At 39.6% G+C, this 27,732-nt stretch overlaps 1 protein-coding gene across 8 annotated transcripts in view; it reads left to right on the forward strand.

Annotated features, from left to right (window-relative positions):
* The window catches only part of LOC129732989 (tyrosine-protein phosphatase corkscrew), a 131,018-nt gene that overhangs the window by 4,358 nt on the left and 98,928 nt on the right, over nt 1-27,732 (forward strand). Inside the window, exon 1 of one of the 8 annotated variants that reach the window (XM_055694501.1) lies at nt 26,073-26,466. The exons of the other annotated variants lie outside the window; for them this stretch is intronic. Coding sequence (XP_055550476.1) covers nt 26,453-26,466 — 14 coding nt within the window. The 5' untranslated portion in view covers nt 26,073-26,452. Of the gene's footprint in view, nt 1-26,072; nt 26,467-27,732 lie in introns of those variants that run through there. 8 annotated transcript variants of the gene reach the window in all.

The raw sequence follows: 27,732 nt of genomic DNA on the forward strand, positions 1-27,732 counted from the left end.
TTCCTCGGCCAAATAAGTGAAGCTTCAATAGATTTGAGGCACGACTTCCGAATGTCCGATTGCAAAATCTAAGATATTCCTTAAAACCTTTTCCAGGGACTTGTAATGCAGAATCATCCGTACTAGCTTATAAAATGAAGATCGCCCGAATTAACCTGAATTTTGCTAAGATTCCGGAAAGAAACATTTTTTTGCGATTTCTCCCTGTCCATTGGTGTGTTTTTTTTTTATTCCTTGGCTTTGAAAACTTTATCGCTATTTTTTGTTGTTGCCTACTCGTTTTGGTGCCATGCGGTCGCCGTTGTTGCTCCCGTGGAAAACAAGATGTCTAGTATCAGCACTTAATTCAAGACAGCTAGTTAATCAGAGTTTTCGTTCTTGTCACTGAAAATGTCGATATTAACAAAATTCAGGAGTTTGAGGTTCGTTTTCTCTGACTGATTAGAATAGGCGCCACTACTTGAGCTGTTTATTACCATATTTGATAGGTTACTACCTGTCTCTTAATCTGCCTCTCTTCTCAATTTTCTCAAATTGTTGTTCAGGAGGATAAGGTCTTATGTTTTTTTTCTTCATCTATCATTCTTACTTACCTTGCCTTACTTACCAATCATGGCTTGTGCTGTATCAAGAATTTGTCGTCATGTTGCTCGGTTTTGGGCTGTGTTTCGCCAGTTCCCCAGGCGTCTCATCACCCGCAAGTCTCCTTCGATCTGATCGAGCCATCGTGCACGCTGCGCACCTCTATTTCTGGTGCCGGTAGGGTTGCTGAAGAGAAGTGACTTCACAGGGTTGTCGTCCGGCATCCTTACGACGTGACCGGCCCACCGCAACCTATTGACTTTCGCCAGGTGTGCAATGGGATTCTCTCCAAGCAGCGCGTGCAGTTCGTGGTTAATACGCCGTCGCCATTCTCCGTCGTCCCTCTGTACTCCACCGTAGATAGTCCGCAGCACCTTCCGTTCAAAAAACCCCGAGAGCGTTAAGGTCCACCGCGAGAAGCGTTGTTGTCTCGATCCCGTAGAGGACTACCGGTCTTATCAGGGTTTTGTACAGCGTCAACTTCGTGTGTCGTCGCACTCGATTCGATCGAAGTGTCTTCCGAAGTGAAAAGTAGGCACGATTTCCTGCCTGGATGCGTCTCTGGATCTCTTTGCTGGTATTATTGTCGGCGGTCACCAGTGACGCCAAATTCACGAACTCATCGACCACCCCAACCTCATCACCGTCTACAGAGACTTGAGTTGGGAGGCTGATGTTCTCCTTGGAGCCTCTTGCTCGCATTTATTTTGTTTTCGACGCATTTATCCGCAGTCCGATCCGTCAAGCTTCGGCTTTCAATCGGTCGTAAGTTTCCTCCGCCGTCGCAAAGTTACGTGATATGATGTCGAAGTCATCCGCGAAGCCCAAAAGCTGAACAGACCTTGTGAAAATTGTGCCCCTCGTGTCGATGCCCGCCCTCCGGATCACACCCTCAAGGGCGATGTTAAATAGCAAACAGGAAAGTCCATCACCTTGTCTCAACCTTCTGCGAGATTCAAAGGGACTCGAGAGTATCCCTGAAACACACACGTAGCACATCACTTGCGCCATGGGGGCTCTGATCAATCGAGTCAGTTTATCCGGAAATCCGTTGTCGTGCATGATCTGCCATAGCTGTTCTCGATCGACTGTATCATAGGCCGCCGTGAATTCAATGAAAATGTGATGTGTGGGCACGTTGTACTCGCGACATTTCTGTAAGATCTGTCGGATTGAGAAGATCTGGTCCGTGGTGGCACGGGCTCCCATGAAACCCGCTTGGTACTGACCCACGAACCTCCTGGTTAAAGGTGATAGACGACGGAACAGGATCTGTGAGAGTATTTTTTAGGCGGCATTGATAAGCGAGATACCGCGGTACTTGCGGCACTCCAGCTTGTCGCCCTTCTTGTAGATAGGACAGACGACTCCCTCCATCCACTCGTCTGGCAGTTTTTCCTCCTCCCAAATCCTGGAAATGACCCAGTGCAGCGCTCTAGCCAGCGCCTCTCTTCCATGTTTCAAGAGCTCGCTCGGCAGTCCGTCTTTGCCTGCGGCTTTATTGTTTTTCAGCTTCCCGATCTCACAAAGAACTTCATAATATATCGGGAGCTGGTACTCGTTCATCCGCTGCTGGTGCTCCTAGGTCAGTTCCTGTCCCGCTTCTGTTTACTGTTTCGCCATTCAGGTGTCCATCGAAGTACTCCTTCCACCTGTCGACCACCTCGCTGGCATCCGAGAGAAGGTCCCCATCCGCGTCGTTGCACATGTCGGCTTGCGGCACATAGCCTCTGCGGGACTGGTTTACCTTCTCATAGGATTTCCGCGTTTCACTGGCACGGTACAGCTGCTCCAGCTCCTCATGTTCACGATCCTCTTGCTGGCGCTTCTTTCGTCTGAGAATCGTGGTCATGTCGTTCCGTGCCCGTTTGTAGCTGGCCTTGTTCTCTCTCGTTGACCTGCCCAGGTATATCGCCCAGGTCCGGTTCTTCTCATTCACCGCTGCCTCGCACTCTCTGTCATACCAGTCGTTTCTGCTACTCGGTGCTTCCACTCCTAGTGTCGCTGTTGCGGTCTCCCCGATAGCTGTGCGAATGCTGGACCAGCCGTCTTCTAGGTAGTGTTCCGAGCCAATATCCGCACCGCGATAGGTACGTACGTTTGTAATATCTAAGAAGAAGCGGCCGTCGATGAGAACATGGTCAATTTGATTTGCTGTACGTTGGTCAGGTGATCTCCAGGTGGTTTTGTGGATATCCTTACGGGGAAAGAAGGTAATTCGGACTGCCAGTCCTCGGGAAGCTGCGAAGTTTACGCATCGCTGGCCGTTCTCGTTCGTCACGGTGTGCAGGCTGTGCGGGCCGATCACCGGCTTGTACATTTCTTCCCTACCGATCTGCGCGTTCATGTCCCCGATGACGATCTTGATAACTACGCGAGCAGCTATCGTAAAGTTTCTCCAGCTGTGCGTAGAACTCTTCTTTCTCTATATCGGGTCTTCCTTCGTGAGGGCAGTGCACATTGAGGATAGTGTAGTTGTACAGGATGACAAAAAAGTCCGGTCACACAGGAAAATCTCAATATTTCAAAGAATAAGAAGAAAATCTGAATCTGGCTTTCATAGCTTTATTCAGTAACTCATAGAGATACTTTACAGACGATATCTCGGAATTACACCACCTTTCTCTGATCGAACCAGCTTCAGACGTCTCGGAAAGTCGTCGCAAGCGGCGCGCACGTGCTCCATCGGCATCTCGTCCCAGATTTTCGTGATAACTCGCTTGAATTGCTACAAATTTGTTATTTTATAGTCGTTCAGCTTCGACATCATGAATCCACACACGAAATAATCCAGTGGATTCAGATCCGGAGACGACGGAGGCCATTCATTCTTCGAAATGAAATCGGTCAAGTTTTTCTGACACCACGCCTGAACAACCTTTGCGGTGTGGGATGGGGCGCCATCTTGCTGGAAGCAGTAGTAATCGTCTTCAAACAATAGTTCAGCTTGAGGCAGAACATTTTTATTCAAAACCGTGCCCAGGTAATACGCTGCGTTGATTTTGACCCCTTTATCGATAAAAATAAGAGGCAGTTTACCTCTCTTGCAAATGGCTCCCCAAACCATCACTGACGTCTTATTTTGGAACCGGGAAACGTTCAGCTTGTCCGTAGGAGCTTGCTGGAGGCTCACACTCCAAACTCGATCATTTTGGCGATTGACTGTTTGCTCCAAAACGAACAGCTTCTCGTCCGAAAAAAATAATCTCGTCATCTGCGCGCCAACCGAGCAACTCCCGCGACCGTTGATACCTCTTGTCCTTTGTAGCTTTGGCAACCCCATGAACCATCTGTTTTTTGTACGGTGTAAGTTTTAAATCCTTGCGCAGAAGCAGGCGGATTGATTCCGTGCAGATTGGGCGGGATTCCGGCGAATCCGGTCTCGTATAATCTTTTTCAGCCTTGGAGTTCTCACAGACCTTGGTCGTCCAGATCGTGCCTTGTCCTCGGTGCCTCCGGTCTCTAGGTACCGATTTATGGTCCGGTACACAAATTTCCGGTTGATTCCGAGCGTGGTTTTAGGTGTTTGAATATGTGTCCGGGTTTGTACCCTTTCACATATTCAGCGATAACAGCTGCTCTTAACTCTGCCATGGCTCACAACTCAATGTAAACGAACTGCACAGAAACGAAACTACCACTTTGGGCAGCAAAGTTAACCCTTTCATTTGACATATAGATGGCACCAGAGAGTTGCAACGTGTAGGCTACAGGCGACCCCAAAAAAGTGTGACCGGACTTTTTTGTCACCGTGTTTATTCCGTCAGCTCCAGGAGTCTTATAAGGCGAAAAACTATTCAAAGCTTATTTTATCGACTCTATTGTTAGTCGAGAAGAGATCGATATTATTGGACTACATGTTAGGACCATTTTTTAACGCGTAGAAAATACTCGAGACTTAGGCCGTGAACATACTGGCGCGGCCTGCGCTGCGAAGGCGACTCGCCCTGCCGCAGGTTGATGTACAGCTCTACTTAGGGAATTTACAAACCCTCACGCAATTCTTGCAATCAACATCAGACTCGTTAGAACGAAATTCGATTTAATTCATGAAATTCGTTTTAGGGCACCTCGGATGGAATGAAGAATTACCAGAATACAAAAATCTTTGTTGTCCAGTAGGCCTTGACGGATGATGGTGTTCGAAATCAGTAATATGATAAAATAACGTTCGATTAGAATAAAATTTAAGATATTTGCTTAGAATTTCATTGTGATTTTTGCGGTCACTGCATTTTCTTCAAATGGGTGCATATCTCCACTCGAGAAAATTCAAACTCAAATCAATTTTTTTTTCATTGATTAGCGCTGGATTCTCTCGATTGCTTCGTTAATTCCGTATGATTTTCCACTGAAACCAAAACTGGTCTGCAATACTAGCAACAACCTATACAAGGTTACGATGTGTCTTTCAATCCATAGGAAATGGGAAACGTTTCGATGACAAAAAAAAACGTCGCAAATTCCACACATGCGCAGTTCCAAGCATGCAAGCTGATATCAGCTGTTACCAATGTCCTGCAAACCACCAGCGTGGATTGTCCGTTTGCTAGAGCCTAGATTTTCGGAAAGCAGTAACAGGTGCATCGCCAACCTTGACACCGGCTGGCAACACTGCCCACCAGTGCATTGTTCATTTAATGTTCTCCCCAGTTTTTGCTGCTCATTTCAATAAAATGTCAAGCCGCCTGTCAGCTCAGCTCGGCTACCGTTTCCCGTGCCCAACCTGCACGGCATGGATAAATTTATGCATATTACTGTAATAAATAACTTCATTGTGACTGCTTTTCCCCTCTCTCTCCCACTCTCTCGCTCTATCTTTTCTGGCTGGGACGGCTAGGCAACAGCGACAACAGAAGACCCTGAACGGCGAACGCGGGTTAGAAAACGCTCCCACTTTGTTCCGGTTTGGCTCCAGTTCGTGCTATTATAGCCGTGCACCATGCATTGTGAGGCAACGGGAACTGGCCCGACCCACTGCGGGGCAAAGGTGGTCAAAGTCTTTCACCATAATTTTTTTTCGATCGTTTGCTGGAATATTTGGGGATGAAACCTCAATTATTTCAAATGAAGCTGAATAATAAATATGACATATCACAAAACTATAGATGAAAAAAAAAAACAAAAGTTTCACCATGAAGCTTTTGGAAGTCAAGTTGTCTTTCCTGTATACGATGGTTTTTACGCAAATGAAAATAATATTTTTTAATTTCAGTTTTAAAATGAATAATATAAATCAAGGTGAAAACTAATAACTTTTGTATGCGGACCAAAAAACTGAGAATCAGGTTCTGACCAATCTTCGCGCGAAGGTGCGTCACCATGCGACAAGGGTCTGCCTATCGGCCAGATGATGTGCGCTTTTTTATTTCATTTTCTGGTTTCGGGTGTGGAGTTTTCAAGTTGTTCGAAGTTTGTCTGTTCGTTCGTTCGTTCGTTTCCTCTACTCGCACACACTTTCGCCCAGTACGCGCGGTGGCAATATGCTGCTCAGCTGTTCTCATCACCACACCACTGTCGTCATAATCATCATCAGCAGCAGCAAGCAGTATCATCATCGTAATCATCGGCAGTAGTAATAGCGGAGATGCTCAGTAGAGATGGTCGGGTTTCGGGTTTTCAAACCCGAAATCCGAACCCGACCCGTACCCGACGGGTTCGGGTCGGGTTCGGGTTTGAAAATTTTTGAAAGTGTCGGGTACGGGTCGGGTTCGGGTTTGGTGAAAAAAAAAAATTCGGGTTCAGGTCGGGTTCGGGTTTGAAAATTCGGGTTCAGGTCGGGTTTGGGTATTAAAACCCGAAACCCGACTATAAAATCTATGAAATCTCGGGTTCGGGTCGGGTTCGGGTTCCACAATTTCGGGTTCGGGTCGGGTTCAGGTTTCGACAGAAAAAAAAAAATTCGGGTTCGGGTCGGGTACGGGTTTGAAAAACATCAAACCCGACCATCTCTAATGCTCAGCAGCAGAAGCGTTATTCTGTAGTTTACGATAGAAGCCCTTGCACTCGGTTTATTGCAAACCATAGTGGCACCAATACAGCAGCGCTTGGAGGCAGTGATGGCAGTTGTCTAGCCATTATTTATTAATTTGTCAGCGTTTGTGCAGCGGTTTTCAAATGCACTGCTCCAATTTTTCGTCAAAGCAATTTTTACTCAAACCTTTTTTTTAGAAAGTTTAGCTTGATGACTCGAAAAACTTTATGTTTTACAAACTTATTTAAGGATTATGTTTTGAGCGTTTATTAGGATTATCATACAAAATTTTCTTCCTTAAGTAGAATTTATTGGCCTATGAACGATGGTAAAAAATATCTTACTCGTCAATTTTTCTGTAAAACTGCGAATTGTTCTGAACAGTTCGAAAAAATGTAGCCATGAAAAACCCGATGATATATACAGACGCGATCCCGAATCTGCCAGTTATAAAACGTTTTTTTTACATTGCTGAATAACGCTGTGATTTCCAGAAAGTTGCGAAAAAAGTACTTTATTCAATGATTTATTTTATATTCATTTTTGAACTTTTTTTAATAGAAGTGCGTGATTATAAAGGCTGCCCACATCAAATTGCATCACAGAAAAAGCCGTAGAAAATTACCTAGCAGACCGATCCTTTTCAAACTTCAGACAATAACATATACCCCCTTATCAATTTATATCATTCAACTTCAATGCCATAACCGTACGCTTGCACCTTACGCTTAACTTCACTCATTAGAATTTGCACCTTTTTTTGTATGCAAACCCACCTTTTCTTCATGTCCTCCTCATATTTGACCTCCTTGGGATGCTTTCGTAGTGCCTGCTCCATAATAGCTCAGTATTCTTCGATAGGCCTCAGGTCTGGTACTAGAGGGAGGGTTCATGTTCTTGGTTATGAAAGCCAATTAATTTGAATAGTGGCACGAAGCTAGATCCGGCCAGAAGTTCGGAGGTTCCTCGTGTTGCTTCAAAAGAGGAAGCAAACGCTTTTGTAGACACTCCTTGAGGTGAATCTCCCCGTTTACGATCCCGGTAGTCACGAATGGCGCACTCCTTTTGAAAAATGAGCAGATTGTTCTTCTTGGTAAACTCTAAAGGTTTCTGCTTCCTCACTTCCTCCGGAACATCAAACCTGTGCTGGGCAGTGAAAAATAGTAGCCCCGGAAGCTGCCGGAAGTTACCCTTGACGTAAAGACGGGAATTCCAAATCACCGGTAGAATAAGTCGGAAAAACCGGGAAATTAGGCTTCACATCAGGAAAATCATCCTTCGGTATGTCTTCAGTCTCATTTGTTCAACCATTTCTAGGGAAATATCAACGTGAAACTCGTAGTTTTTTCATACGATGACCTAATTGGGCTGATTTTGCAGACTATGGAAAAGCTGGTTTTTATTTTCAGCCAAAGTCGACAGTGGCTACGCAGTAAGTCTGACCTGCGTTGAATGAAACCGAATAAGCACATTTTGTAGTTTCGTTACAGTTGTAAGTTGTATGTTCTTGCATGAATGGATACTCTTATTTTCTCTGGATAAGGAATGCTTAGTTTTGAATCAAATGGAAGAAACTTTGATTAACCAAAACATCGTATACGATGCTATTATTGTCGCAGAATGCGTATTGGTAGTACTCGTGAATAGTGTTCGACATCGGATCGGGTAAAAATGATACAGCTAGGATTGGTATCTTTAAAATAAATTTTATTTTAGACCAAACCGGAGCTACCTACTTCCGGGATCGGTAGAAAAAATAAACCTCAATTTTTAATAGGATTTCAATCACAAGCACCACGGATACAGTCCCTCAGGGTCCTTCGCTCTCTGAACGAAAGACTTGAACAGATCTTTCTGGCCACATCCCTGACCGAAGCGTTGGGATTCCGCGTAAACGCATTCTGATCACTAATTAAAAATCCATTCTGACCGCATTTCTCCTTCGTCGAGCATCGAACGGCTCAGAGTTTCGTAGTAAAGTTCAATCACACGACTCACCGTTGACTGCACGATTTGGAGTTGTATTCCGATGTCCCGATGAGAGCGTTGACGGTTTTCCAGGTGCTTGCGCACAATCAGTTTATGACGTTGCTTTTCAGGTAACGGCATTGTTTCCAATTTTCGAAAAACTGACAGCAATAAAAATACAGTGTAAACAATACACTCCTAACTACTCCTACTCACATTTAAAAACAAAATACCCAATGGGTAATTATCTACAGCGTTTTTTCCGTGATGCAATTTGATGTAGGACACCCTTAATGCAGAAAACCTTTCTTCATATGATAATATTATTTTTGTATAGTACACTAAGGTCGCACTACCGAATTCCGGAATTTACGCGGTATTTTTTTGCGTGGATTTTGGTTTCTCTTCACTCGGATTGCAGAATTAACACAGGTTTTTTACGCGGATTCCGGAATTTACGCGTTTTTTTCACGCGGATTCCGGAATTTACGAATTTTTTATTGCGCGGATTCCGGAATTTACACGGTTTTTTTAACGCGGATTCCGGAAATCACATGGGTTCCGAAATTTACGCGTTTTTTTTTGCGTGGATTTCGGTTTCTCCTCACTCGGATTGCAGAATTAACGCAGGTTTTTTTACGCGGATTCAGGAATTTACGCGTTTGTTTTTACGCGGCACGTAACCCCCGCGTAAAAAGCGACTTTAGTGTATAGGTGAAAAGGAAGGTCAAAATTGTGCATGTCGTATGAATTGTTAGCGTCTATTGAAAAAAAAAAATTTAATTTTTAGAATGGTCTTTTCTCCCCAGTATCGCTCGAAGTACTAACCACAGTTTGCGCAACTTAGGGTAAAACATTTAAGCCTGTCATTTATACATGTTGGTACAAACATTTAGGGACAATAGTACAAGAAAATAAGCTTTCCGGATTCGCAGTTCCCATAGACCATAAATTTTTTGTTTACAAAAATTGTTTTTATATACCTGTTTTTTATATACCTATTTATATTTTTTATATACCTGTTTTTTATATACCTGAAAATAATTTTTCGATTTGTTTTGAATTTTTACTTTTTCGACACTATTTTTTATTGCCTTAAAGGGTATCGAACGTCTGCGGCATATTTTAGCATAAGACTTGTGCGAAAAACCTGCCGAAGGAAACCACTGCCGAAGACGTTCGTTACCCTATCTAATTTGAAGAAAAAAATCGTCATACATAGGATATCAAAAGTGCACGGAGGTATTTTTTATTGTTGATTTGGAGATAGAATTTTTTTAATCTTTCATGTCCACCATAACTATCATGCGTCTTTATTGAAAAAAAAAAAATTATGCAATGCCGTATCATGATACAAACCGAATTTTGTCATTTTGAAAGATTTATGAACCAGGAGACCATTTTCCCAGTTGGTCTCGAGGTACGATGCAGATCTAACAAGCCGGTCGTCGTGGTTTCGAGTCTCGGCTCGGGAGATACTGTTAGTGTCAGTAGGATTGTAGCGCTAGCATCGCAATTGTCCTGGACACTAAACAGTTGGCTGCGAAGTCTGTGTATAATGAACAGAGTTCCGAATCGGAATGTAGCACCAAGGCTTTGCTTTGCTTTTGAGATCCTTTTACTTTTAGCTTTTCCTTAGCTTTTTCCCATGGAGAAGCATGGTGGTTATGGTGGACATTATAGATTAAAACAATTCTATCTTCAAAATAATAGAATATACCTTCCTGAAAATTTGATATTTTATGTGAAATTTTCTGAGGAATTCAAAACAAATTGGTAGGGTCACTTGAGTCTCAAACCCTCCGAAATGGAAAAAACGGTTTGTATCATAATTTTCGCATGGTTATTGTTTTTAAAAGAGCAGTTTGATATTTTTTCTCGAAAGGTCCATTCTAAAGCGGTAAAACGACTCAAAAGTTACAAATTTTGGAAATTTGAAAAAATTGAAAAAATCGTTTTTTTTTGAGCAACTCTGTGACAGAAAGTGTTACTCTAAGAGCCAAAGAAAAAAAAATGAGTCTCAAATTGCGATGAAGAACAACTATGGCAATCTTGGATATGATCGAAGCGAACAAAAATTCGGTTGTCTTTTTGCATGGAATTGCTGCACTGCTATAAAATATATTACATCAAATTCATAAACTAACTTTATAGCTCGATATACGGTGTAACGTTATGAGTTATGGCTTTTTGTAGTAAGTGAGTGAGTAGTGAGCTAATCATTTTTTCATAAATTAGTGACTCTGAAGCTTTCACGATCTATTATTTTTACTACCTACTTCAAATAACTTACTGATTGTGACCAATTTTCTGGAAGAATTTCGCGCCAACTCGATTGAGGGGCTGGCAGCACTCTTTAAGAATTCATTGAAACTGTGTGGGTGTGTACGCCTTACCTAAACACCCCGGTATTTTGAAAAATTTACCTAAACATCTCGGTATTTTGAAAAAAATTTCTGAAGCAAAAAACGTGAAACCGCCTTAAATATAAAAAAGGTTTTTTTTCAGAATTTTTTTTCCTTAAGGGGTTATATCTACCAAATGCTCAAAAAAGCAAGGCTTTCTTCATGATTTTTTTACAGGACATTTAAGATGTAAGGTATATAAATAATATATCATTGGATTGAGCAACTCTTGCAGAATAGAAAAAATATTTTATTGCCATTTTTGTTACAGCGATTGCCGTGAACCGCTTTTTTTAAAAGTTGTTCCGCGGCGAGCAGTAGACCAGTAGTGCCTATAACCAAAACAAATTTTTTTTCATTATCTACATAAGTGTCGCTAGTGAAGTACACATGATTATTTTTTTAGAACTCTTCTTCGCAAAATGGCAACGGTTTAAAAAAAAAAGTTCTGTTTCGAAAAAAAAAATCGATTTTGATTGTTTATAACTTTAGTTGTTGTTAATCAATCGCTTAAATCGTGTGTACTTCACTAGATAATCTGATGAAGAAGCTACAGTTAAAATTTCAAATCAATCGGATGTAAACTTTTTCAGTTCTACTGCTCGCCGATTTTGAAAACATGGTTTTGAGAAAAACGCGTTTAAAGTTTCAAAACGCTATAAATCTTAAGAATCGCAATAACAAAGCCCCTAATAATTTGTTTACCTTCAATCAGCTATCCCTGCGCCGTAAAATTGTCCTTCCTGGGTTTTATTTTCCACTTCTTCCTTTTTGTCATCTGATGTATAGCTGCGCCTAGCCTCTTTCGCGATGTCGGACATGTGATGCTTAGCGACTTTGACACAGTTGGCGCCCGATCCCACGCAAAACTCAAATTTGACACTCATATTTAAGTACTTTTAAATGTAACTCACTGTTAAAAAGTATAGAAAAACTCAAACAAAGAATGTACACAACGAGAACGGCTGATCGACTAAACAAAGGGAAATTGTGAGTAAACACCTTCTGTAGAGACGCTATAACGGTCGAAATTTGATGCAGAGACCTCTATACTTCAAATTTGAAACACGATAACGATCGTAGGTAACATCTGCTAGTTTACAAAGCCTCGAGATAAAAAAAAGGAGCATCGCTAAATTAAACGAAAAATGTGATTTTGGAGTATAAAAGTTGTTCGGTAAAAATTGATTTAAACGCACTTTGAGTTGAGATCTGTACTTGGGCGATGTAGATTTTGATTCTTGGATAGTTTTAGCATGATTTAGGCCAATAAAAATAAATGGCGAAAAAATTTTTTTTGGTAGATATAACCCCTTAAGAGTACTCCCTTTTGTTTGCTCGGGAGAGTTTCAGGCAAATTCAATTTTTCGACATTTTTAAACGAAAGTTCTGCCAATTGTCTAGAAGTCTTCCTATGGCAACTTTTCTCTAACTCGAGTCATTACTGTTCTTCCAGGAGGACACAAAAAGTTTTTGTTAGAGGAACTTTTTCCCTTAAAAGTGTTTTTTTTTGGTTTGTATAGAAAAATTTTGAGTAACAAAATAATCTATCAAAAAGACTTATTTTCAAAAAAAAAAAAACGGTCTGCAATTTTGTTAATATTTTTCTATCAAAGAAACACTTTTTTGAAGCTATCCTTTGACGACTATGTCATAATTCAGATCTCTTGTCATAATTCAGATATCTCGGTTTATCAAGAAAAAATTCAACCTTTTTCAAATGTTAGTGAAGATAAATTAAAAAAAAAATGCAAAGTTTGCATGTAAACCTGCAAAGTTTCATTGAATTTTCGAGTCGAGTTGGCGCGAAATACTTCTTTGATCAATTTTCACGGATAAATCAACTAGAGAAACAGGAAAACCAAACAAACTAATTGTTGGTGGAAAATTGATACTAGATCCGCCAAAGGTAATTGTCTATCTGGATTATTGGTTAGATTCATGTTGGACATTTATCGTGAAGATAAAGGCTACCGAAACGTTGTTTGCGTTGTTTTGTTTTGTGTCGGTACGAATATTCCTTTTGAACGAATTATTCATTACATATTTTCTGTCTCTTGTGATCACATCATTCGGGAAGTTTGTTTCGACGCCAACGGATGAGGAGGAGCAAATTTAGGTGTAATGATAATTTTTCGTTTTTAAGGTTTTTTTTCTATAAAACTATAACATATCAATTTTAAAAAGTTTCTCTTATTGTTATTTCAGAATAAAATTATCTAAAATCAGTTTAGGTACTACTCTGGGAAAATTTTATTTTTAGAAAGTTGTACCAGGAGAATCCAATTTCGGCTTGATTTAATATTTCCCAACTGTTTCTTACCTTCTACCTATTCATTCGGTAGTTGCAATAGGGTAAGGAACGGCTTAAGCAGTGGCGCCTATTTTAATCAGTCGCAGAAAACTCAAACTCCTGAATTTTGAATAATATTGACAATTTTATTTACAAGAACGACAAGTTTGATTAACTAGCGGTCTTACGAATACATAAAATACCGTTCAAGGCAGGAGAATCTTTAAATAAACATCAAACGAAAAAAAAACAACCTGAATTGCAGTCATTAAGGCGCTATCTGGGTGCTGAAGAAAATCCCCTGAAAACAGATGCGAACTGTCAAAATAGGTTCGGGGTGATTGGAATAGTGTCCCTCGATTGGGATCTTTAATTGTTTATTGTAAAAGTTTGATAACTTAGTTTTACAATCTGAAAACAAGTGCTGACAGAGAAAAAGATAAAGAATATACTTATGTTTAAATTTCACCCAACACATTTCGAGTATTTCGTCGCAATGCACGGGCGGTTCATTAAGCTGTTTAGAATATATTCCCTACCCTGCTAGTGTGGTGATTCGATTGTTCAAAATGTATCAATTTTTCTTATAGATAAATCCTTTAAAAATGTAATTGTCCTGTTACAAAATTTCCGACTTTTGAATGTTTTTAGTAAAACCGCATAGCGTACAAAATATGAAGCCAATAACCAATAGCGGAATCAATTCGATTGACACACAATCAAAATCTAGTTATTTGACGTAAGAAGGTGTGTAGATTTGTACCTACAATGATTTTTCCTCCCGAGTCATCAGAAAATTCAAAATAATTTCTTTTTGTTTACGAATCGAATTGAAAAATTTACGGAATAGCTTGAAATCGAAATCTTCATAGTTTTAGGTTGAAATCATGATCATCAAAAAACTCGAGAAAGTACAATGAGCGGATGGAAAATAAAACAGTAAAATATTTGCGTGCACTAAGTACACTATGAGTAAAGCAATATAAAGGGCCACCTTCACCTTTTCCGAGTGTGAAGCGAATGCTCAGGTCATGAGATTTTGTGGCGTAGATGGGACTACGTCAATCAGAAATAGTCTCATGAGATGGGAGGACTTGTGCTGGTATGTAAATCTTGATCGGGTACATATGACCGGCTCTATTCTCTCTATGTACCGAAGGCGTGTGCTACTCGCGCTTGTCTGTGTACTTCAAAGTGTCACGCGATACGTTAATTTAGTTACGACACTGACTACCAGCTGTAACTTACTAGACTCGAAGGCACTTTGCAAAATGTTACACTGTAAGAAAAAAGTACATTTTCTGTCAAGAAGGCGGTTAGAGTGACACATTTTCTATAGTGTACATTGTCTGAATCATTCGGCCTCGGATCTGGTCCGCATCTCGTGAACGTGTCGATGGACTGACGCTGCGTTCTCACAACTATCAAACTATAGTTGGACAGTCGCGTGATTCATTTTCTCGGCACAGCAAAGAAAGAAGAACTGCCAACTTTGTGTACATGCCAATATAAATTCTGTGACTGATGAGGATTTCAAGTTTGACCTGTTGAGGTTGAATAGGGTTAGAGTTGCTTTTGACGTTTTATCAATAAATAGGAACTTTAGTTTTGTCTGTATATACAATGCTGCGTGGAAAACGGAGAAGATCAAGACCAAATCCACAATTTGTTAGTCAATCATGCGTGGAATTGCTCCGTAGAAGATTGAATAATTTTTTTTTAATTCACACTTTTTGTCATTGCGCTAGGTTTTGAAAAAACTCTATAACATTTTCAGTTTGTTGGATTTTGATTCGTGACTCCTTAACATATTTAATTCGTTCGTAGGAAAGACAGTATAATTCGCAAGCTAGAAACAAAATATTGAATATTTCAACCATCCTAAACATGGTTACTTCCAGCAAGGTCGCCACAGATTGCGTCTCCCAAACTGCAATCAGTGCAAAAATTCCCCACGAGCCGAGCAGGGTATGACCGCCGTCGGGTTGATTGACTTACATAATATCATCAAAATAAAGCAACACCAACAGCCGCAGCGAGAAAGATAAGCGGTGGCCGGTACTTTCAAACACGGAAAGCCTTATTTTAAAACTGGAAGTTTTTTTTTCGGCACTCGGTAGGACATTAATAGCATCGATGTCGAAGGTGTTTATATTGAATTGATCCATTAAAAGTCACAAGGAATTTCATTGCATAAACAAACTCGACTGTATTTTGCAATTATAGATCGACAGTAAAACAATCGATTCGGGCTATCGAAACTTAATATTACCAAAAAAAAACATTTTTTTCCTGTCCGAGTCTCCCCGTGCGTCGGCTACACAATTCCAAAATAACCCGGAGTTAATTGCCTTGCCGAACCAGATGACAATTCCGTTTACGAGCCGATTAAAAGCTTTCAATGTGGTTCTTTCGTCCGATGCCCGAAATACAATGTAGTAAAATTTGTCCACAGAAACACTTTGCCGACCGAAGGATCCGTCAATCGTACGTCTACGGTCAACTTGCAGCGGACAGGGATCCTCGGCTCTAAGCACGTCCGCATTGTTATTACGCTATCGATCCACTTCGAGATAAAGCAGCTTTCTTCTCAAAGTGAAAATTATTTTTTTCTCGAGATTATGTAGAGTTATCCAGATCAGGCCCAACGTACAGCCATTGATCATCAATAGGTAAGGGCGTTCCGTAGTCCAGCATTAGACATTCACCGTCACCAAATATGCTAACACAGGAGACGAAATTCAAAATATGGTGAGTGGACCTGTGTTTGACTTATTTTCCTATACATCAAGATAATGATCTATCATAAACGGATCGCGTAGTACTACGTTGTTAAGCACAAAATGTTAGGAAATTCAGCTTTTGGGTACAAATCGTGACACTTGTTTTTTCTTTATACATTAGCATTTCTAACCTTAACCGTTTCTAAAATGTTCCCATATTGATACAATCACTCAAAATATGCAATACATCTTTTTCGTCGATATAAAGCAGTGATCATGCATATTTATAATACAGAGCTAATATCCATACAACAATGTAGAATTCCTTCATCGTTCGATTTGTTGCGATATTTGCATGTGTATACAAAGCTTAGCTACAGACAGAGTCTAATATCGTATAGTTCAGTATAGCTAGTGTAAAAGGCAGTTTTTCGGAACTGGAGCGGCATCCTATGAAAACTTGTTTTAGCTGACGTGGCTCGAGAGATTTAAACGTCCAGTGTTTTCCTTGGGATACACTTACTTTTGGTTAATATTCGAGCCCTTTCGAAGCGTTTAGAATTTGTGCAATGTGCAACATTCATAAAATATATAAGCAACAGATGGACTTTAAGCGGTTTCCAAATCAGTCATTATAAGAACTACAGTAGCGTTTTGTTGTCTTAAGGTCAAGCTGCTCAAGTTGAACGAATTGAAAATAATTTCGTCATTTTTGTTTTATACTGGAACTGTACTGTACTATAAATAGGATCTATTTGCGATATAATATTACGAAACAGTACACGCAAAAGTTCAAGCCCTAATCAACCAATATGTCCTCTCATTTCGCACAACTTTTGCTCTGATTTCGCACAGAAAATGTGTGAAATGTAGAACATTGGATTTGTACAATCAATGTGTAATGATTTTTATTACATTAAAATGTACAAGTACAAATACGCTAGAGCATCAATTGCATTATGGTAAAAAACACATTCATTATTCAGGTTTCAAGTTTAAATAAAAGTTGTGTTACTTTGCGATGAACAGTCACTGAATTAAATAATTTGTGAGTGATTATTTTTTCAACTGTTCACAATTAAGGAAGGATTGAAAGAAAATGTTGATAAATCAAACAATTCTCACATTAAACTGCGTCATTACAGAATTATTCAATGCAAAACGCATTGAAAGGAAGAAATTTAAACTTGTTTTATAGTTGGAGTAAAATAGCCAAATATTTCCAAGAAAAAGGATGATACTAAATTATTCACGTAATCGTCGTAAGAAGGCCAGAGTTTTTTCTTATATAGATCCACTACTGCTGTGACCAAAACTTTGATCTATTGTGTTATTATTTGAGGTGTTTTCCTGTTTTTGCATGTCATATTATTTTCGGTTCCACTGTTGATGCTATTTTTTCTATTCCGGTTTGTATGTTTACCGTACTTTAAGCTTTAGGCTTCTATTTTACTAAACTCTATAACATTGTGGCTACGAAACCAATTGTTTTAGTACTGTCTGCTATTTTTCTCTACCCGAGACAGGTGCACGCCAAATTGTCAAAAATTCAAGCAGGCAGAAACAGATTTTTAATTTTTTATATTTGTTAGTTTAAAGTGAAAATTTAACTCCGAATGGTGTTATTTGGCGGAATTGTTCCTATAGTTTTCTGACGGTTATACTAAAACCCGAAAAGAAGCGGTTATAGCTGTTGCGCAAAACAACCGTTAGCTCTAATTGGGTCTAAAAGGCTATATCAATTTTCATATATCATGTGGAAAAAGCTTTTTCATAACAAAACGTAATTTTCACAAATATGATTATCGTTGTCCTTCTATTTTTGAATGAAAAATAAAAAACTGCTGAAAATGTGTGACAGTTCGCCCATGTTTGTTATACAGTTATACCTCAATATAAGGCAACCTCGATATAACGTGACTTTTCCCCTTTAACTTTTACCTAATGAACAAGAAAAGACAAGACAGTAATAAAAATGACCCTAAACAGAAAAACAGTGATAAAAAAGAACAGTCAGAAAAAATCCATATTTTTTCTTAGTTTCATATTTGCTACGTAGCTTGGCTTGACTCCCCACCCTCCCCTCATCACATTTTGTCACAAAACCGCAAACCCCCCCTCCCCCCTCGTATGCTGCGTCATTTATGAATGTTCCCAAAGAAAGGTTTAAAAATACTGATAGTTTATGGAAAATAGGTTTTCGTGCATCTTTGAGTAACCATTATCATTCTTGCAAAAATTAAAAAAAAAATTCTTTGATATAGGTAACGTAACACGATATATCATAACGAAAATAAAAATAAAGTTGCCTTATATGAGCCGTTGCGGAACAGAGTGGTCTAAAGACCATTCCATCATTTTCAAAAATGAATTTTTTACATAAACCGCATCTACTCAAGAAGCTGAAGTCAGGAGTCTAGAAAAATTTCGAAAAATCGAACTTTAATGCTGATTTCTACCATGTTGAAATTTCGTCCGAAACAGAATGGCCATTCTGTTTCGGAACAGAGTGGTCTATGTACATAAATCGAGGTAATACCATCATGTATCATGTGACATGTAACATATTACATGTGCTATGTAACTTGTCACTTGCCTTGTTACATGTTACACATAATTTAACACGAAAAATGTAACATGTCAAATATCATGTACTATGTAACATGTTGTGTTACATGTAATGGTACACATCACATGTTACATGTGACATGCCATGTACATAATATAACTTGTGACACTAGCCATTTTATACGAGTTACCGTCATTTTTATTTATGTTTATGTACATAGCCCACTCTGTTCCGAAACGATACGAGGATTCCAGTGAAATATATATGAAGTCAGAGTGGTCTATGTACATTGGCACGGTAAAATCACTTATTTCGCCAAAAAAATGGTAATTCCATGTATTCACATGTTAAACCACTTCATAACATTTATATTAGAACATTTTGTTTGAAAGAATCCATTAAACTGAATTTAACTAAGAGATTTTTCGAAAATTTGCTCGATGGCACATAGACCACTCTGTTCCGCAACGGCTCATATCGAGGTATGACTGTATGACCCACGTACTACCTTCACGATGATACCAGATATGATTCAATACTATTGTCATAAATATTTCAGCAATTGCCTTCAGATCCTACACACTAAAATTTCAGTTATCTATCCGAGCTAGAAAAATGTCGAGGCGTCAAAGCAATTTTTTTTGTCGTAGCACTACGTCTTTGACTCTATTCTCGGGCACATTCTGTAAAATTAAAAACAAAACCATCCAAATGTTAGATAAGATTTCAAACCGTAAATGAAGCATAATCACATAATTGATTTCGATAGTCAATATATCGTTGAATAGATGAAATGTTGAACAATATCCTCTGTGTCGGTGTGAAAAAAATGGACAGAACCTTCTCGTCCCAACAGGTCAACTAATGTTTGCTTTCTCGTAAGGCTCTTTTGAAAAATTTGTAAGAGTTTCCTTTCTCAATCCATTTATTGTCTTCTTGTTAGAATGTCTAAAACTGTTGAAAAGAAACATACTGATATAGGTAACAGTACCGCTACCGGTACTGTGTAGCATAACGCTAGTCACTCGTCATCTATCAGATTTCTATTCGTGTGAAACCAAGAGAAAATTACAATTTGCAGCCGACGGTGATTAACCTATTCCCGCCCATTGTGACTCCGAGCACCAAGGATTGTAACGACCATATCTTGACAAAAAGATTATCTAAAAAAATGGTTCCAGTTAATCAAAGAACCATAAATTGTTCAACAAGAAATACAAATTTTAGAATTACATCTCACGACAACATTGCAAAATAAAAATAAAACATCGAGAGCGCCACGAAAATTGTCCACTTTCAATGCATATTTCGACTGCACTCAGTACTCACTGGACTGTATCGCGCACTGTTGTTATTAGCAATGCCGCTATTGAGAAGAGGCATGCTTATTATTTATCCGTGCTTGTGTATAATATGATTCTACCCACCCTCTATACGCTTATTACTGCTCTACTATACCGAGCCTGGGTTCCACCCGCCAAATATCGCCAATTATATATAATTTTCTGGAGAAGTTTTGTTGGGCCGTCCTTCTGACCAGTTTTATTGTAAGACTTTTTTTGTTAAGAGGAAGTCACACCCAGGGAATGAAGAATTCAGCGTGAAAGAAGGGTGAGTTGTGGAGAAGCCTTAGAATAAAGCCATGCTTAGGTCCTTATTGACATCGAATGACCTGATTCTACTAAGCGCTTGACAGAGCGGAATTTGTTGCTTTGCGGCTACGCAGCTCAATGAAAATAAGGTCTTAACTAAACAACTAATCATTACCTTTATTACCCAACACAGCTGCCGGTAAACCATTCAGCTACTTTTGAATGACAAGTAGTTATGTTTTTTTTTTGTCTGTGTTTTTGAGGTTTTCAGCCAGTGGCTGGTTCGCCTCATAGTTTTCAAGTCATTCCCTAGTTTACGAAGCTTTTCCTTAACTGAAAGTTTCCCTTTTAAGCCTGGCATAAAATGTAGCAAACAGAAATTTACCCTTCATTTTCGTTCCTAAGCCGATACTATGCGGACGGTAAGGTCAAACAAGGTAAAGGTGAAACACCGTTCGTCTCGTGCCGGGCTCCAATTCCCGGTATGTCAAATTCATCATCTATAGCGCAAAGGAAATTGCGTTGGTGCTGGAGCACCCGTCTATCTGCTGGCCGTTGTTAACCAGAGATCATTTTTGAATGTCTTCATCTAATCTTTTCGCTGTTAAAGAATGAATTGTGTTTTATTGATTCTACACCTCAGTGAATATATGCTTCTTGATGGAGAACCACAAATAGCCTAAAAATCAAGCGCATTTTCGTAAAAAAACTCAAATTTTCCAAACCTTATTCTAAAATATCCTAATAACAGAACCATTTAGAAAGTTAGTCACCAAGATACATCATTGAAATTCGTTTATTCTTTAAAAAATTGAAATTGAAAAAAATCTTCCAAACCTAACTTTGAATTAAAAAATTGTCACGCATTTCTTCATCCTAAACTATTTACCGAAAGTTTTTGAATAATGTTAAGTGTCAAGAAAAAATAAATTGAAGCGTAACGCAACTCTTTTTTTTTTGTTATAACATTAAATAAAACTTAAACGGATGACATCGGAGATTGCGGGTTGAAGTCCCGTCTGGACGAGGATTTCTTTTTTCTAAGTCTAAGTCACACTTTTTGTCCTTGTTCATTTTCCGCATCCTCAAAAAATTACATACATTGCCTAGTTTACTAAAACTTAAAACGTTATTTATTACCAGTTTTTTTTATTAAAAATGTCTATCAGAATTTTTCAAAATCTATTCTGATGATTCACACGTTTCAAACGTTTTGGAAAATGTTGAAATATATTTATTTATGCTTAACCATCCTGATTGAAGCTTGTCATTTCTTCTCAGAGAATCACTAGCGTGTAGGAGAATATCTCACTTCGAAAACAAGTGCTCTCACACTGGTGGGCAAAGCGACGCACTTGCTTGAAGAGAGCAGCAAATCCTGTGTATCTGAGTCAGGGTTGCCAATTTTCACTGTCAGCGATAGATTTTCAGTTAAAACTGAAAACTACGAATATCAGTATCAACACGAACGAGCTGAAAGTGGTAGTTACTTCCAGCCTTACTCAGTTGACAGTGATAATGCTGACTGGTAGCATTACTGTCATTTCGCACACGCTATGTTGCTCTAGCGATGTTTACGCGGTGTAGGATGAAGATGCTCACTTACTTCATCGACTTCATGCAATAGATTTGCTCAGATCAAATAATTCTGATATTATTTAAGACCATTTATTTCTTTGACATGATTTTCACTGATAATTGACTCGGGTAACACTTAATAACAGTTTAGAGAGAGTGAGAGTGAAACTGCTGTTGTGTCATTTTCATTTTTCTGTATCGAAATTTGGCAACACTGATCTGAGTAGCTTGCAAAAAATCACTTAAGCATATACCTATCAAATGAGAGAGTATCTTGGTAGAAAAGTAGATTGCAATGTTTGCTTTGCATATCGAAACTGAGAAACAATCCGTCCACTCATCACGCATGTTTGCTCTTCGAATTTATCTCTGCAGTGCGCCCACTTTGAAAATTGTCTGTCTAATAAACTTATTTTGAAAGAAATTTTCAATGACCGTTTTTTTTAATACCACTTTTTGTTTTTGAAAAAAAAAACAATCGTTAAAACTTTGGTGTAAAATCTCAAAATTTCCTTTTTTCAATATTCGAAATGGAAATTAAGAAAACATAAAACCGCGTCAAATAGGCGAAAGTTTATGTTAGAAAAACCTTTTCTCTTTGAGACTGTTTTGGTTTGATCAAAAAAAGTTTGTATTTAAAATGATTTTTTTTCTTCAGTGTCAGGACTCACATTCAATCTTGTCAGTGGGTCAGAACTCGTGAAACGGATCACTAAAAATCCCGATGTCCAATTTTTCCAAATAAATATTAAAAACTTCAAAAGTTTAGCTCGGCAAGTTGATTTTCCAATTTTTACTGAATTTGAGTAAGTTTTCTAGTTGTTATTGTCATTTGAAATTTAGGCCAATATTTTTTTCTAAATAAATATATCTTTAAGAATATTGCATCGATTTTAATGGAATTTTCACAGTAGATATCCTCAGTTGTAGTTTCTGAAAATATTTTTTGTTTGGACAAAAAATATTTTTTCAATAGTAACTATTTGAAACAATATGTTGAAAAACTATGTTCTGGGGCACTGAAAAATCTGAAAAAATCACAAGCCCTTTTGACGAAATTTCAAAACTGTCCTGAAAATTTCGAGTTGGTGATATTTTTTGCTCAAAAGTTTTGGGGTTTCAAAGTTGGTGTCGTAACTTATTTTCAAACGAGGAGCTAGCGAGCGGTATAACTATTGACATGTCTGGATTTTTTCCTACAGGAGCTTAAGACCACTGCTACCATTAGTTAGATATATTGTGGTAAACTCCGCGTTACTTTTTATGCACTGCCAGTTCGTTTCATCACTATGGGTATCAGTGATAGTCGCCCTAATACTTTGCATTTCCGCCCAAGAAGGTATGTCTTCCTTAATGAAATTCCTCAAATTCTTACCTTTATTAGTTCAGCAGACCATATCTCGTTAGGCGTAAGAACATCTTTTCTGAAGAAACGCAGTCTCCGCTAAAACAATTCGTTCTGAAGAGGGTTGCGTGCGCTTCTATTACATGGTGTGATGAATAGTTTAGATTGTCTTGCTTTGGAGGAAGCCCTCCAGTTAGCATTAATCATCTTTGTTTCCCAGCCTCTGAGCTCTGATTTCAACCAGGATCTAGATACCCCACAGAATGGCTCCGGTGCGACGAATGTAGTTGAAGAACCAATTCTTGCTAATAGATCTGCTTTTTCATTTCCTTCTATACTACAATGACCAGGTACTCAGTATAGATTGTCTTCGTTTGTTGCAGATAGTTGTCGGAGGGATAGAATACTGTCCCAAACTTAGACTGACATATGTATGCTTTTGGTTAGTGCATAGAGAGCTGCTTGACTAACTGAGAAAATGCAGATATTGGCATACCTATACTTTCTAGCTAAACAAATAATTGTGCATGCTAGAATAATATTAATTTCAGCTTGAAAAACTGTGAGCCACTGTCTCATTGTTGATTACTGGTCCAGTGACCCCAGCGTCTGTAGATTCACCCATTCTAGAGCCATGTATGATATACGAATGATCCTGGACGAACTTTAGGACCTCCTTCTTCCCATTCGCTGCGTTAGACTTCAATCACTTTGAAGGGAACATTGAAGTTTGTCTTGGACTCCGTCTAGTCTTTATTCATGGTTGCTAGGGTGGTCAGTTGGAAATCTTTGAGGATTCGTAAATATCCCTTAAGATCCCCTTCCTGAGAAGTTTTAGCACGTTTGTGCCCAATAGCACCTTTTTCTGCTTTAAGTTGCATCAAGCAAGGGTAAAAGATATAAAAGAGCTTCTAAGCCTCACTTAGTTATTGATAAGCGTGCCAGTCGTTGAAGTTCGTCTAGGTTTTTTTGAGCTGATATTTGTGTAATTTTAGACCAACAAACTAGCGAACCATATGTTACTAGCGAAGCATAAGTTACTCTAGGTCGCACTATTGCCGAGTATATCCAATAAATCATCCTCGGGTTGAGTCCCCACTTTTTGCCAAATGTATTGCTGCAAGCCCAAAGAGCGTTATTTGCTTTTGAAGTTGCATACTCTAAACGGTCGTTCCAGTTGAGCTTATGGTCAAGCTTAATATCTACGTACTTAGTTCGCTTGGATAGCACCAACTGCGTTTCTCCCAACTTAAGAGTTGCAATATTATACTTTCTCTTCCTTGTAAATGGGATTTTGACTGTTTCAGACGGAATGACGTTTAGTCCTTCCAGGTTACACCATTTGAATGTTTAGTTAGCCCGCATTTACCCCTAACTAGAATAGTAATGTCATTAGCGAATCCGATGACTTCATACCCTAGGTTTGCTAAGTTGTTAAGAAAATCATCGACTACAAGAGACCACAATAAAGGAGACAAAGTTGATCTTATTAATTTCACTGTGATTAACCGGTTCGCTAACATAGCAAGTGTCCAATTTTAGATGCACATTTCGAAACCACGTTTTTGCATAGTTTTTTTTAAGATTCTTGTGAAGCATTGTCAATGGCTCCCTCAATGTCAAGAAAAACTGCTAGTGAGATTTCTTTAGCATCGAAGGACTTCTCTAGTTTTGGAACCAACGTGTGAATGGCAAACTGGAGTTCGTTCAATGGTTTACTGTTCAAAATGATGTGTATATCGATGATTTTGTCCATCATTTTCAAATTGACAGAAGTTAGACTGATTCAAAGCATATAGACCTTTGAGATTTGTCTTGTCACGTTTTTTAGCCCTAAGAAATAAATATGACGCGGACTTCCCGCCATTTACTAGGAATGGCTTAGTCTCATGCCCATAATCGCATAATTGTATCATTTGCAAAATTGGTTGTTCGAGCAAATGACACTTGCATATTTTGACTTCGAATGCTCTATTCCCAATATATTCTTGCAAATTGACAGTTCAACTAAACTTAGCATAATGAAGAAAGCACTACTTTACACTACGTATACATTGAACATTAGTTTTGAAGTCAAATTGGTTGAAATTTTTGTAATGATTCTTTTATGCCGCCACTTTCAAGCTACTTTTGGAATATATCATAGTGGAAATGAAGTTTTTCTTGCATTCAACGAGCATGAGCTGAACATCAGAAACGAATCACTGGTGGTTGGTTACCGGACCAGAATAACTTCCGAGTTTCAAAGGATGCAGATGGGGATTTGGATAGAAGCTTTTTTAACAAAAAAACTTGAAAAAGTTAAGTAGTGTTACAATTATGCGGTTATTTACGTTATGTGACAAAACAACTTGGTATTTTCTACGCCTTTTTTCAAACAAACAAAGGCATGTTTTTTCAGACGTAAAAAATACATACTATTCTAAGCATTTCCCAGTAAAAACGCACGAAATCCATAAAATGTCGAATGTTACAATTATGCGATTATGGGCAGTGAACATCTCCACCAGAAAGGTGAAGGTGTCCAATGTTTAATTTTCACTTTACCTGAGCTCTAATCGCGACGGAACTTTTTCGAGGGACACGATTGATTACTTTTTCAAACATGAAGTAATCTGCCAGTCCATACTGGCGATGCACCACCAGAAGGCTAACTGCATTCGACGACGGTAGCAAAGAGTGCAATGATCGAACAGCCGATTCGGCACCCAATCAATCATCCCAAATCATCCGGGTCCCAATCAATCATCCCAAATCATCCGGTAGAGGACGATTCTAGCCATTTCACTGGCGGAAGGTGAGCAAAAATGAAACAAACCGATTGATTGATGATTGTCGTACATCACGCGGCCATCCACTGACCCCTTGGTCAATGAGCCTTGCGCGCCGTGTTTTGGCTGTGCGCGGCCGCATCACATTGGTAGCAGCTGATGACGCCGGTGCGCGTGTAGATGTGCTGCGCACCACGTAACCTGCCCGGGAACCGTTCGCGGTTTTCCTGTGTGCATTTTACTGAAAAAGTTGCAGTTCGATCGCAGCAGCCGGCTTGCCGCGATCGCACAACTGTGCTCGCGATCTTCTGCATCAGCTAGTTGTCCGCGTGCCCCTTTTTGCTTGAGTTGAACTTTTTTTTCGCTAGGTGCAGTCGCAGTAAACTAATTAGCATAGTTACAGTACGGCACGGTACGCTTGGCCGTATTGCCTTCTGCTGTCGGTCGTTCCGTTTCTGCACAACGGAGTCGTTAAGGACGACGGACGGGTTGAGCTCGTGACCGCGCGGAAGTATTCAGTTTCTAGTGTGCGAACGGAACAAATCTCCAGAATCGTGTACGGCGGGGTGCAACTGCAACTGCGTCGTAGGTTGCAGTGGCGTGGGAAGTTTAGTTTTCCCAGGTGCAGCCCAAATCGTTCTGGAAGTGTGTAATGTCAAGGTTAAGGTGAGCTTAACGATATCAACTTTGAAATGAGTGACATCGATTAGACGTGATCTGCGGTCGTTGGGATCGTCTTTCATACTGCGATTCAAGAGGTTTGCTGACTCATGGCAAAATCCGGACAGCGTGCGATCGTGAGTGCATTCATGCAGCGTACAGTGAGGATCGTTCGTACCGAACCAAAACATTTACAGGTTGAAGGAAGCTGATTGCGGTTTGAATGGCAAATCCCGCCATAAATTTACCCCCGTCACCCACGGCAACAAAAATATTCATCAAACAATAATAATCTGATACTTTGACTCACTCCTCGCTTGGCCGTGCTTCCCTTTTTGCCCCGCGTATATATATACATTGTTTTGACTCCCGCAGTGTTTGGTTCCGGCAGCTTGCATCGAATGGCACCGTGTTGCTTTAATGGCTTGCACTTAGTTTTAACGATCGTTGATAGATTGATTCGATAATGACACCTCCGTTCGTGTGCGTACCCCATTGGGTTTCGGGTTTTAGCTGGTACGTGATTCTATTTTAGGTTCCATTTGCCAGTTCCAAAAGATAACCTGCCAATGTCGCTGCCAGTGTCTAGTTCAAGGTGACGAGTGTTTTGGGTGTGTTTAGATTCTACTTAATTTTCAGTAAAGACCTTTCTCACCCAATCACATCGCATACCGTAGACTAGCGCGTCACTGGCGTGCTGCATCAAATTTGAATGTTGTTTTTTACTTCGTGGTAGTTGATGGCGAAATGCAGCCTACAATAACAAGCAATCAAACCATCGCTCACGATCTCTTTTTGTTTGCGCGCTCTCTCTCTCTGGTAAGCGCGTTCGACTGACTGTCTGCCTGTCCGTCCGTCTGTTTGATCGAATGCTTGGATTTGTTTTGGTTGAGCCACCAAGGGCTGATTTCTTTTTTTTTTTGTGTACGGTTGTAACGTTGACGAGGATTTTTCGCGCGGATGCTGATAAATTGTTGCGCTTTGTGACAGCGCATGTCCAGCTGAAGAGCGGGAAGCCCGTCGAGCAATGCAGAGATTGGGAAAAGAGCGGCATCAAGCGGAAGGAAGGTATCGCAATAATCAGCGAAACCAAAAAAAAAGACGCCAGGCGCGATTGGCCACGTTCTACGTGATACTGCCGAACGGTTGTTGATTAGTAATAATGAAAGGTTGCTCAGCGAGGTGGTGTGCGAAATGTCCAGAAATACAGGTTTTTACGGAGTGATATTTTGGCTGGCTGCAATTTTTTTTTCGAGACAGACATCGATTACT

This window comes from Wyeomyia smithii, chromosome 3 (genome assembly GCF_029784165.1).
Source record: "Wyeomyia smithii strain HCP4-BCI-WySm-NY-G18 chromosome 3, ASM2978416v1, whole genome shotgun sequence".
Lineage (NCBI taxonomy): Eukaryota > Metazoa > Arthropoda > Insecta > Diptera > Culicidae > Wyeomyia > Wyeomyia smithii.